At 46.0% G+C, this 13,387-nt stretch overlaps 1 protein-coding gene across 2 annotated transcripts in view; it reads left to right on the top strand.

Moving 5' to 3' along the window:
* The window catches only part of LOC147748532 (E3 ubiquitin-protein ligase TRIM39-like), a 38,413-nt gene extending 29,506 nt beyond the window's left edge, over positions 1 to 8,907 (top strand). For both annotated transcript variants that reach the window (XM_086962908.1, XM_086962902.1), the window contains 2 exons: positions 3,978 to 4,096; positions 7,210 to 8,907. In XM_086962908.1, coding sequence (XP_086819034.1) covers positions 3,978 to 4,096; positions 7,210 to 7,721 — 631 coding nt within the window. In that variant the 3' untranslated portion in view covers positions 7,722 to 8,907. The remainder of the gene's footprint in view (positions 1 to 3,977; positions 4,097 to 7,209) is intronic.
* Positions 8,908 to 13,387: the final 4,480 nt, after the last annotated feature.

Raw genomic sequence — 13,387 nt, 5'->3', positions numbered from 1 at the left:
TATATACATAATAATTCAACCAAGCAAAAGCTTTCTAATTAAATAAGCCGGGCTGCACACAGGTGAGCTACTTGGAGGTATCTGGAGATTGACAGTAGCCTACAGGCTACTGGTTGGAGACCTTCATCAAACACACAGATAATCCTGGAATCAAGATACAGAACCCCAAGTCTTTGACAAAGGCACCATACGCAAACCAGCACTGAGCGGGTCGAACGTATCAATACCAAAAAGAGAGTATTGACCCATCAAAACATAAGCTGCACTTTCCAAGTAAGCAATCTTGATAACATCCTTTTTCAAAAGACTTCACTTTACTGTTTGCAGCAAAAAATTACAGATATATATTTTGAACAATCATAAACTTCCGTACAAAAAAGATCATTTATCAGCCAATGCATTTCGTCCCTATCATATCAGGACGTTTGTTAACATAATATCAGGTTAGATCAGAGGTCTTCAAACTTTTGTCGGTTGAGCCCCCCCCTGCTGAATATTTTTAGATGTTGGGCCCCCCTACCACCTAACATAAATTTCAGGAACCTGGCATACTACACAATCGACCGCCACGCGCATATCATGGGCCATACCTGGACAAAAACCTTGATGGGGCACGACATACCCATACTTGTGTACAGGGGCGCAACTAGACCCGAACGTCAGGTGGGGGCTAACACTTCCAGCCAGAGCTGGCTCTAGCACTTATCACAAACAGTGCAACAGTCTATTTTAGTGCCCCCTCCTCCATTTCCTCCTTCTCCATGAATTCCCTCACGACCACTCACCAACAATGCACCTCAACTCTCTATAGCACCTTTCTGGCAAACATTTAATTTTTTATAGCACTACTCGTTGTTTGCTCACATTCAGTTCTTTGATCTGCATGGTACACATTCTTTGTAGTAGGCACATTAACCCTCTGTGCTGTGTGGGTGGCAGGACTACTCATGTGAGTGCACGATGAGCCAGGGTAATAGGGGTGACTGCAGGGTGAGTGAGGTGACCATATGAATTTGGGTGCGGAAGTAATTGCAGAGTGGGACGAATGAATGTATGGGTATGGATGGGCTTATTTGAGTGAGATTCCAGATTGAGCAGTGAGCGTGGCTTGTGAGTGAAGTGTCACATGAGTGCAGGTTGAATAGTGTGCTCGTGTGACTAAAGGGTGAGGTACAGGGTGAACAGCGCAAGTGAATGCAGGGTGATCACTGTGAGTGCAGAGTGAGCAGTGTGCTCATGTGACCGCAGGGTAAGTGAAGAGTTTGGTTTGAGATCAGAGCGAGTGGCATAAGTGCAGTGTGGTCACTGTGAGTGCAGGGTAAGTGGGTGAATGGTGTGAGTGCGTCAGGATCAGTGTAAGTGCATTGTGATCGCTGCTTTGAAGGCAGGTTAAGTGTGAAAGTGACGGGTGAGAATGAGGAGCGAATTGTCTGAATTCAGGGTGCATTCCCAGATACTTGAAGTAACTCAGCAGGTTATTGACGGCAGCGTAGGGTTTCAGATATGTTAAACTATTGCTATTATGGCATTAACCAGGGTTCAGGGTGGAGGAAATAAATGTGCTGATCTAAAACTTCCAGTTTTATTATTAGGGTTGCCAGCACATTATTTTGATGTCCCAGACGGTACAAAACTAAGCAGTCACCTAAAGCTGTATTGTCAGCACTTGTCCGACGAACAGCACATATAAATAGAAAGGACTTTTAATTATGTTCTACGGCTGCTTGAATGATGACTGATAATAAAAGGGAAGAAAGACAGAAAAGTAATATCACAAAGGAATAAATACTTCTTTATTTAAAAGCATGTTTAATGTCAAGACAAGTTATTTGCAGGCTGTTTAAACACATGGCTGGCTGGCATTTTTCTTTTGGTAACTTGAAGCCCTTTTAGCCCTGTGGGGCATTGTGTGGCTGCCTGTGTAATTATAACAGAAACGCTGTCTCTTTTCTGCTAAGAGCTAACCATCCCAGGAAGGGGTTAAATTCAGCGCTGAAATGCTTCAGCTGTAGTGGGAGTAATCAATGAAGGAGCACTTTCCTTGCACTCCAAACTATCCCACTGCCAATATGGAAAAAGTTCCAGCAATATCACGATTTATCCAGGTAATCCATAGTAAACACACGATTCCAAATACTCATGAGCTGTATGCCCGTCCATGCTTTGTACAACACCACGTTGAGGTCAATCATTTCATGAAATAGACACATATATTCATACCCATTGCATTTCGATATACCCAATGCATTTCGAGCCTGTGTGGCTCTTCGTCGGGGGTCTCTAAAATAAAATAAAATAAAAGAAACCACTCAATCAACTGATCTATGGACATTCACTGAATGCTGCGCAATCCTGTAATTTCCCTAAAACCATCCCCCTAATCGAAATACCCTTATTATCCCCCCTTGTCCCAAACACAAGTAATCCACTGTGCACCGAATGGAAACCCAAAACCTCTAAATCAAGTTCTTTTCTCCCCCCTCGAAAAACGTGCTCTTATGACATAACTTCTACTCGTAAACATAAAAACCTATGACTCGTCCCAATTTGTCTGACTTCATTTATCTTCCCTTATTCCCAAAACTCAACCCCGGACTGCATTATTACGTTGCTTGTGAAACATTACCTTGAGAAACGCTGCAACCAGCACCTTAGTTTCTTCGTGCTATTATCCTCATATTGTGGCAACCCTTAGCTCTAGTTCAAGACACCAATTATATTCACTCTCGTAAACTAAATAATTATTAACACCTGCTAAATCACGTGCCTTCATACTAGTGAATGTGCTTCATCCTAACGTTACCACCCTCACAATGCATACTGACTGCAATTGGAGTGCAAGGAAAGTGCTCCTTCATTGATTACTTCTGTATTCACTGTGATTGGGGGCAATTCACAGTTACTGATCGCACGCACTTTCAAATTAAACTAATTAACTCAACGTTAACATTTAAAAGGGAAGGAGTGCATCTTCTTGCGTATTTTTCTGCTTCAGCTGTAGTGGGAGGCAGGATGTCTCCTACAACTGAAAGAAAGTAACAGTCATTTCAGCTGCAGTGGAAGGCAAGGTCTCCTCTGCTCTCTGAAATCGAACCAAAGGAAAAGGACTGTCTCATTGCTTCCGATATTATCAGAGGAGACTTTTGCCTTCGGCTGCAGCTGAAGCCTTTCAGCGCCGAATTAACCCCCTCCTGGGACGATTAAAAATTAATGTTTGCTCTTAACATGACAAAGCAAGGGCCCCATCTAATTCCTCTCCCTCCCCCCCCTACAACCCTCTGTTAACGGAGCTCTGCTCAACAAACATTTCCATTTCAAATGGGGGAAGACGTGCAACACAGGACAGGAAAAGGCAAAGGTAAGATTTCTGGGTGGAGTGCGCGCCCCCCCTGAGATGGTGTCGCGCCCCCCTGGGGTGGCGCGCCCCACAGATTGAAGAACTCTGGGTTAGATGGACAGCATTCTCTCAAGATAGTATCAACATCTTGAATTTGGTCTGTCAGTCTCAAAAACGTTACCATATATGACCGCAAGTGAACTGTTAAAAAAAAATAAAAAATGCAGGCCATAACTACACATGTGCTTGTTTTTCATAAACTCCCATGGCCTACCAAAGCCATGGTATGATATGCATTTGTGAGCGTGTATAAAATTATTTGAGGCTAGCTTTTAGCGCTTGACTTATGTGCAAATGAATACAGGGTCCTAGTGCAGTGATGGTGGAATTTAGGGCATCAGGGATTGCGAGCCTTTTCCTCCAGGGTTCTAGAAAAATTATGACTGTTTTTTACCAATTTTAGACCTGGTGTGTTTCAGAGTTTTGGAGTTCTGTGTTTTGTATGTGAATAGTAATATCACTGTACTGGACCCTCGGAGACCCTTTAAGTACTGTATTTTATTTCTACTAAAAGAACATTTGAGACATCTTGCAAATTGTGATTATTCATTTATACCAAGAAACCTGTCTACTCTTTCAGGTGTAATGCTGTAAAATTTCAAGGTCCAGAGCCAGAAATAAAAAAAGTTATGGCAAAAGTGAACAATAATAAACGTGCAAAAATTGAGGAACCCGAAAAGAATATGAAGAGTTATAAAGGTAAATACAACTGTGCTGACATTAATTGTAATGTAGTGTTAATAAAAATTGAATAATATGGTATGGAATAGCACACACAGGCCCTTATAATGGTACCTTAGGGACACAGAGACAGTTGCCAGGGTCAGCTATCTTTGACCGGCAAGGACAGAGCTGGACACGCAAAGGAGTGAATAGACCATCTGTCTCAGTTGATATGTTTGATAGTCGCATACCCTTGGACACATTCTTTTGTTTGAGTGGTCCCCTCTCTTTCCACAGGCTAACCCAAACCATCTTGGTCAAGGAAAAGTGAACACAAAGAAAGCACCCTGCTACGTTGAGGCTTTTATGCATTCCGACACTGGCTTAAAATGGCTAAAGCTGTCCATGAGGAATGTTGACAGCGGTGCAGGGAAAAATTAAAGGGCGGGGAAACAGCTAACTTTATGTACTACAGATATCACTAAACACCCTCATACTGCAATATACACAAACACTCTTCAAACACAAACCTCTCATTCAGAGGAACTAAGTGGACCCTTCATGACATACGACATTATTTTATATGGGAGAGTAAAAAATCTGCCCAACTTGGAATTCCGGCAAAGAAAAAAAAATATTTAATACCCGTTAATTAAATATTAACATAAAAGAAAACTAGAACTCTGTTGCTTCTTCTAGCCGAAGACCTGACCCCAAACTCTATTATAGTTCCTGCACATGCATCGCTTTATTTTTTATTAATCAAAGTCAGCGGACAAAATTGTTGGAGGTGTTTATGATCCATTCACTACATGGCGGGCATAGAACTAATACTCAGATCTTTGACCGATAACATCAGTGGGGACAGTTAACAGAGTGTTTTTCCGAGAAAGGGTCCAGGTAGGCAGAAGACATTAGATCAATCTCAGTTTCTCACTAGATAGAACTTGACAGTCCCAGTCATGTATACACTTTAAACAAAAAAAGTGTCCATTTGTTTTACAAGATTTCAGTCCACCAGCTAAGAAGCCTCTCGGTCTCAATAGTGATGGCCACAGTCCTCCCAAAACCATAAAGAGCTCAGTCAAGCCTTGCAAATTCAAATGTTCACTTTAGGGGTGGGGTGGGCAGTGTCTGGTGTCTTCGTACAGTGCACTGGAGTCCACTACCTCTGAGACTAATAATAGGGGACTTTTGCTGGGTCTGGAATGCCCATACATGGCACAAGGTATTTTAAAGGCCCTGTAAGCTTTGGAACTACTGGTTGCATTTGGATTTGCTTAGCACCAGGTGTGACCACAGATCCATGGGCACTAACTCAAGGAACCAAAACAAAAATGGAAACAACAGACTCTAGATTCAATTCTAGCCCCGATTTCTCTAGAATTACTTCAAGGCTAGTTATTCAGAGTGGCCTTGTCCACCTACCTCTTCAATATACTCTGGTATGGTGATGAAGCCAAAAGGCTGAAATGCTTCTTGTTGCATCAGGAAGCCCTGTGGGACCCACACAGTTTCCCTGCAGTTCATGTGGGGTCAAGGACATAGCATGCTCTCCCACGGACAGTGTAGGTAATGACTTTGTCTGGGCCTCAAGTGAAGCTTACAGATGATGTTGGGTTCTTTCACGTGCACAAACAAGCTAAGTTACCTCATGTCTGGGAAAGGCTTAGATCTCGGAGATGCTGCCCCAGATCTTGAGAGTATCTAGGATGTTGAACTCGACTAGCAGGCAAGATTTCCTATGAAAAGTTGAGTCCAACATCATATTCCACAGCATGCAGGACACAATCTTTCTAGAGCCGTCCATCAGCACTTCAAGCAGGGTTCTTGTTCCATAGTTCTCACAAGAGGATATCAGTTGGGCTGACTACTACCCTGAATCTTGAACTTTCTCAGTTGCCTGGTGTACAACTTCTTCTTTGGTTTAACCTCTTCAATGCTAATGACAAGGGTAACTCGTCATGATGCACTGGTTGACCTGTGCTGATGACAAGGATAACTCGTCATGTATAATGGGGTATTCAATAAATCAGCGCAGGAGGGGAAAACCCCTTAGCAGCCAAGGTGTTAAGAGATTTTCTGGAACCACTTTATGGTCTTGGGTTATATTTGTGATCTGAAATGACCGATCGGCTGTGTTGCAATGTTCTGCCTCCTGTGTGCTTCTCCAGTAAAAGACTGCATGATCAGCTCATAGTATGGCCATGAACATCAGGTGGCTCTGCTTGACAGCAATTGAACAGGTGGTATTAGCAGGGGGAAATAGAAGTCTGTACAATTCATATTGTGTGCCTTTGATCAGTGAGCTGTCTAACAGCATGTGCATTTTGGTATAGTGTTGTCTAGGGCAGCATGTTGCCTCATTCAAAGTGATATCCAGAACAGAATGTTATCTAGTGCAGCACACTGTCTGCTATAGCATGCTAGCTGGAGCAGTGGTTTGACGAGTAAAGCATGCTTTCTACTACAGTATGAGTTCTACCATAGAGTGTTATGCAGTGCTGTGCATTTTAGTACAGTTGGCTGCCTTGAGCCGCATGTTATGAAGTGTAGTCAAGTACTTGTTTATCCAGGGCACTAGTAATGTGTGGTATAGTGTGCTCTCTATTGCAGCATGCTGTCTAGGGCAACCTGGTACTGTGTGCGTACTCTCTCTCTGCATGCTGTTTAGTAAAGTCTATGGTCCAAGGTAGAATGTAGCTTAGTGCTGCATGCTACTTAATACAGGTTGCTGAAACCTGCAACGTGGTGTCTATAGTAGTATACCGTCTACTACGGTGTGCCTTCCAGTCCAGTTGACAGTCTAAATACCGGAAATTTAAATAAAAATGAATAATTATATACAGCTTTTTTATATGTACGCATGAAATAACTTATTATTGATCTCTTCTCAATAGGGATGGTGAGGGTCTAGATCTGTATATTAAAACTTTATTGTTTTGGACTATTTGGACTCCTTACGATTTCCTCTCTACAGTGATGGTGTCTCTTGGCCTTTGTGCATTACGTCTCAGGTGGCTTGGACTATATGTCTTAACGCTCATTTGTCTCTCTCGTTCTGCAGTGATGGTGAAGGACTGTGTGCATTACATCTGCAAGGGCTTACACTACTGTATTAACACTATGTGGTCTCTCTCTTTCTGCAGTGATGGTGACTCTGGATCCGGGCACAGCGCATCCTCGGCTCATCCTGTTTGAGGGGCAGCGGCGTGCAAAAGATAAAGGAGCAGGCCAGCGCCTTGCAGAGAACCCCAAAACATTCACCTTCTGGCCCTGTGCACTGGGGAGCGAGGGTTTCACCTCAGGCAGACATTACTGGGAGGTGCAGATCCTGCAAGAGGGGAAACAATGGCATGTAGGAGTCGCAGCGGAGTCTGTAAACAGGAAGGGGTATTTCATAAGGTCACCCGAGACAGGAATCTGGGCCGTGCAAAGGTGGAATGATCAGTACCTCGCACTCACCTCGCCTGTGACCTATCTGTCCGTACGCGAAAAGCCCAGAAAGTTGGGGGTGTATTTGGACTATGAAGGGAGGTGCCTGTCCCTGTACAATGCTGACTCCAAGGAGCTGCTCTACACCTTCCACGAGGCCCCGTTCGCACGCAAGCTTTTTCCATACTTTGGACTCTGGGGAGGGGCAGAGCTGAGGCTGGTGTAGGAGCTGCCATCTCTGTTTCTCCACTGTGAGGCTGTAAGGAGATGGAAGAGATGATACCGGGCTCTGATCTTCCCTGTCCCCTCGATCCCAGCTTCTGAAGCTGCTACATGGGGGATAATGCTCTATGTACAGTGTAGATTATATCGAACCTCTGCACTTTAACCAGGCCGTATCCCATATAGGCGCTTCGAGTCTTTGTTTTTCTGGAGAGGAACAGGGGTGAGGCTTGTGTATGAGCAGAGGCTTCCATGTTCTTTTATATAGCTGAACCTTGACACGTGACTGACCTTCCTGTGCTTCCATCTTCCAAGTCATTTGCTATCAACCGGTTCCCTCGAGTCAGGTGCCCAGACTGAAAACCATTGTTGCTACAGAGACTGCCTCTCCTAGTCGTGGTAGTCTGCCCAACCAGCATGCCTCCCTGGTTCTTGGGTTGCACCCATTTGTTCCCCTGCTGCTGGGAACCACCCAACAATGATGACTGGATCATATGATACTCAAACCTAACCAAACCCCTATTTGGCAAGAGGCTGGAATTTTGATTATTGTGGACTTTAGGGCTTTTAACAGTAAAGACCGCTTCCAGCCCATCTAACATTTTTTTAGACCTCAACTGTTTGAATTTAACCAGGGAAACAGTGTGGTAATTACTGGGATATGTGCAAATTTGGTGCAGGAAGTACCAGCATCCACTTTATTCGCCATTGCTCAGGGAAAACATGAATAAGCTCTTTTTATTGCACCCATTAAATTCCGATCCCCATGGTGTCAGATTTTACCAAGTGTATTAAAGAATTAACACATCACCCGCCCTTTTACCCTTTCTGGGCCTTACGCAATCGGGGGCCACGATGCATGCTGCTTGATTTGCATACACCCCTTAAGTCTGGTGTGCAGACAGTATGATGCAGTACCACAGACATCACCACACACCAACCAAGGTGAGCAGAACAAAACTGCTAAAGTTTGATGGCCTCCCTGAATCTATTGTGCAGTCTAGACACCCACACCTGTATTGAACACAGATGCGTTTCTTGAGTCCTAATGACAATCCCACCAGTAAAACCTGCTTGGTGGAAATGTTTCAACTGTAGAGTTTTCACATTTGTTAAACTTTTGAACCTACTACTGAATAAAAGTCTTCTTTAAAAAATAAAAATAAATGCTGAATGCACATTATAGTTATTGATTGATTTTCACTGTGGTACTCGTATCTGATTTTCTCTTTTTTGGTGTACTTTCCTAGAGTAAACCTTGCCTGCTGATCTTTGCTACAGCAGAAATAAAAATCCAAACAGGACAGATTTGCTAACTTGGTTAGTTTACACCAGTGTTTGTTTGCTGGGTTTCTAGAGACAGCAAGTAGCCGCTGAGTTGGTTAGGTCGTACAGAAATGTTCTGACAAATACTGAGACCAAACAATTGCTTAATTTGACCCAGTGGTTTCCGGTGCTCGGCACCGTCACGTAATTGTCAACACTGGCACTTATGATAGTCTGCCACGCAGTGGCACTGTAAGTCAAATTTAGAGATGAGCACAACAGCGGTTTATTAATTAAGTACGTAATAAAAATAAGCATTTGCAATGCAATAGGTCTCACATTTCTTTTAGAGTTAGGGCTATTGGCGTTGTAATGGAAATGGGTTTTACTTATTTAAGAGTGCGAAAGTGATAGAAAGGGAGAGCAAGATGGTATACAGGGATAGTTATTTGCGTACATAAGCGAGAGGTAGAGTGAAGAGCGAGAAAATGAGATAGCGAGTGAAAGAGAGTTAGAGAAAGGTAGAGTTACATGCGGGCCGCAGGGGACACTTGTAAAAAGCATTGTCGGGGATAAGCTGCTCCCTAAGCTGATAATATTCTGGCGTCACCCTGTGTTGTCATATTTTGTATACCTACTATAGAGATGCAAAACAAAATGCTGATTAATCTATGCTGACATGTACCTACAAAGTCACAAGTGAGTCACAAATGTAATTAGTCAATATAGCATGATTTATTGTCAGCAGTTCCAAAGCGACTAAGCTGTGGAGCATTGGTGGGATAACAGACAATATATTGGTATATATATGTATACTAGAATATGCATAAATTGTGTCGCACAACTACGAGCATTTATTACTAAGTTTAATGGATGACGTAACTGTTGTGTCTCCAACAACAGATTGAATTTATTTATGGAAATTTTTTACTCTGAATAATTAAGTCACTGAAAACATTTTCTACAATTTAAAAACCAACATTGGCAGAGATCAAGAAATGGACCTGCTGGAATAAAGAGCACCCCTTCTACTATTATAGTTGACGACATCCATTCCGCCCTTGACAACGGTGAATTATGCCTTCTCATTCTCCTTGACCTCTCAGCTGCCTTTGATACAGTCAACCACAATTCCTTACTCCACTCGCTCAAGACCCGCTTTGGCCTTTAGCGGTCAGGTCCTTAATTGATTTACCTCATTTCTCCAACACAGAATTCAACAAATTAAAATTAACAACTGCCTATCTAACCCCTCACCTGTAACGCTTGGTGTCCCTCAATGCTCTATTCTGTAGTAGGGGATCTCTGTGTATAGTCATAATCTAGTGAATAGTCCCGCCCATGTGCGTGGACCCCGGAGCAATCAAAAATAATCTCTTAAAGTGTCGAAAAAATGCAGAAATGCACAGACACTTAAGAGAGAATGAAAGACAGATAATGCAGCCTATAAACAGGCTACACTGTCCAGTACTTCAACTAGAAATTCCACCAAAATTCCACAAACAGCAAAGTCTGTCCAGATTTCCCTTGCCTCAGCAGCAAAAACCCTCTGGAATGATGGAGAGGAAGACATGGACAGACAAGCCCCATAGGCTGCCATTATGTGGCTCAAAACAGGATACTATGCCTTTAAGAGAACTTCAGAGTATCCCAGAATGCACTGCAGGTCTCTTTTACTTTCAGTTCATTTTTCCGGCTCCTGCAATCAGGAACCTGGAGCATTGAGCTCTCCCTTTTCAAGGGTTTTTGGTGATTTTTCACTGCTTTTTCAAAGTTAAGTGCTTTCTAAGTACTTTGGTGCCTTTCTCCTTGGTTTTGCACTCTGTTTTATGTCAAATATGCCTGCATTATTTGACAAATGCCCGGAGTGCTCCAGGAAGTAGGCCAAATCAGATCCCCATGAGGTGTGTATCCTCTGCCTTCCATCTTCCCTTGTCCCAGAGGAGTGTGTGATCTGTCAAGGCTTCTCTGGCAGGACCCTGAAGGACAGAAAGAAGATCAGGCTTCAGGGTCTTGAAGAAAGAAGACTGAAGGCACAAGGTGGGTCTGGAGGGGCTTCATCTGCCCATGCTGAGGCATCTGGGGGGCTCCCCAGGGGCAGGAAGACCAGCAAGCGTCCCCATTCTCCATCTGGGTCGATTGCACCGACTACGGCGTCTAGAGGGATGACTACGGTCTGTTCCCAGTCGTCGGGGGCAAAACGACATAGACGCTCAGCGTCTAAGGACCTTACAAGGCCACCATCGAAGTCTCCTGTGACTATTTCGTCGTCGTCGAGTGATCGTCGTCGAAAGGCCCGGGCGTCGGCGCTCGCCGTCAAGGCGACACCGCCGTTCGCAGTTGCCGAAAAGGAGACGATCATCGTCAAGGAGATCCTCGTCATCGAGGAGTGGATCGCCGTCTAGGCACAGGTCGCCGTCGAGGCGCAGAAGATCGCCGTCGAGGCGCAGAAGATCGCCGTCGAGGCGCAGAAGATCGCCGTCGAGGTGCAGAAGAACGCCGTCAAGGCGCAGAAGGTCGCCGTCGAGGCGGACGAGGTCGCCGTCGAGGCGAAGACGCTCGACATCAAAGGACCGACACTCGCCGTCCGGTCGCCGTTCTTCGACGCCGAAGAAAAGTGGAAGGAGGCCTGACGCCATGGGAGGTTCGCCAGCGTCCCAGGCTGGTAAAGAAGGCGGTTCACCGGGCTCGGTGTATTCCAAGGTGTATACCCAGTCACAGAAGGTTACGCCACCGCCTCCATTGCCGAGGGGTCCCCCCTCCGAGGAACCCTACTCCTCCTCCGTTACCACCACCTCAGCCTGGACCTCGGTTGCCAGAAAAGCCGCCTCCGGTCCCTCCAAGGTCGGTTTCACTGCCTAGACTGCCGACCCCTCCCAAGGGGACACCTAGGCCGAAGGCCCCGGCCAAGCCTAAGTCACCTGCTCTGGGGGAACCGGCGGCTCGACCAAGGCCGAAGAAGTCGCGATCACGCTCCGGACGGAGAGGAAGATCGGGGAGTCGACGTAGATTCTCCACCAGATCAGGGCGTCGCCATAGGAGAAGGGGATCTAGGTCCCGCATGGACTCCTCCAGGACCCGCTCCTACTCACCGACTTTGTCGGGCTCACCAGGGACATGGGTGTCTCCGGTGGACGACATAAGCACATTCCAGGAGGTTCTCCTGAGAGGGGCTGCAAATTTGGGTATCACGGTGACGGCTTCAACACCAACGACGTCCGTGATATTCGAAACCCTTCACAGAAAGCATTTGTCTCGCCCTCTACTACCACTAGTACATGGATTGGTAGAACCTGCAGAGGAGCTATTCCTCACACCAGCGGTAGTGAAGGATGCTCCCTCCCGGCTTCTGAAGAAGTACAGGGCCCCGTATTCGGACCCGGCCTTTCTGAGGATAGATCCGGTCCCTGATTCGGTGATAGTGACAGCGGCCAGGAAGTTACACTCTACCTCCCCGTCCTCCACCGTGCCGCCAGATAAAGAGTCGATGGATCGACTCGGCTGGAAGGAAGGCTTGTGGGACTGCGTCCACGGCCATGAAGGCGTCCTGCGATGCGGTGCTGCTAGGGCGCTATGACCGTGCCCTGTGGGACTCCCTGCAACAGTTCGTGGAACTCCTGCCAAGAGACAAGAGGGAGGACTTCCAAGAGATCCTCAAGGAAGGGATGCTGGTGTCAAACCAGGTCATCAGCTCAGCGGCAGATGTATCCCTGTTGGCTGCCCCTGGTTACTGTCATGGGATCAATCAGTGGCGCCATGCTTGGCTCAGGCTCACGTCACTCAAGCCGGAGGCCCAGCAGCGGGTGGCCAATCTGCCCTTTTCCGGGGAGACCTTGTTCGGAAAACACGCAGATGATGAAATGGCCCGCATGAACGCGGAGATGGAGACCCTTACGGCTGTGGGCTTGGAGAAACCAAAAGAAAAGAAGTCCTACCGCCCGTTCCAGAGACGGTTCGGTGTACAGGGAAGAGGACGAGGGCAGTCTTCGGACAGCAGCAGCAACAACAGCAGCAGTTCCGGAGACCCTTACAGAAGCGCCAGAAGGGTAGAGGGGGACAGCAGTCCTCTACCGTGAACAAGGGCCCGGCCGGGTCGCGACCCTGAGCTGTTACTTCCCCTTCATCCGTTACCCGCTCCAGTGGGGGGGGAAGCGTTCAATTTTTTCTGGCAGAGTGGAGAAAAATTACTCGGGACAAGTGGGTGCTGAATATTGTTTGCAATGGATACAGTCTTCGGTTCATCAGCCCGCCTCCAGCGGTCCCTCCGGTCAGCTCACAGTATCAACTGCGCGAGCTCCAGGTGGAGGCCGATATCCTGTTAAGGAAAAGGGCGATAGAAGACGTACCTCTGTCTCCAAAGAGGAAGAGGCCTGTACTCCCGATTCTTCCTGGTTCGCAAGAAGG

The sequence above is a fragment of the Lissotriton vulgaris genome, chromosome 1_1 (assembly GCF_964263255.1).
Source record: "Lissotriton vulgaris chromosome 1_1, aLisVul1.2, whole genome shotgun sequence".
NCBI classification, from domain to species: domain Eukaryota; kingdom Metazoa; phylum Chordata; class Amphibia; order Caudata; family Salamandridae; genus Lissotriton; species Lissotriton vulgaris.
Note: the sequence above shows the minus strand (reverse complement) of the source record. Positions and strands in the feature narration are given on the sequence as shown.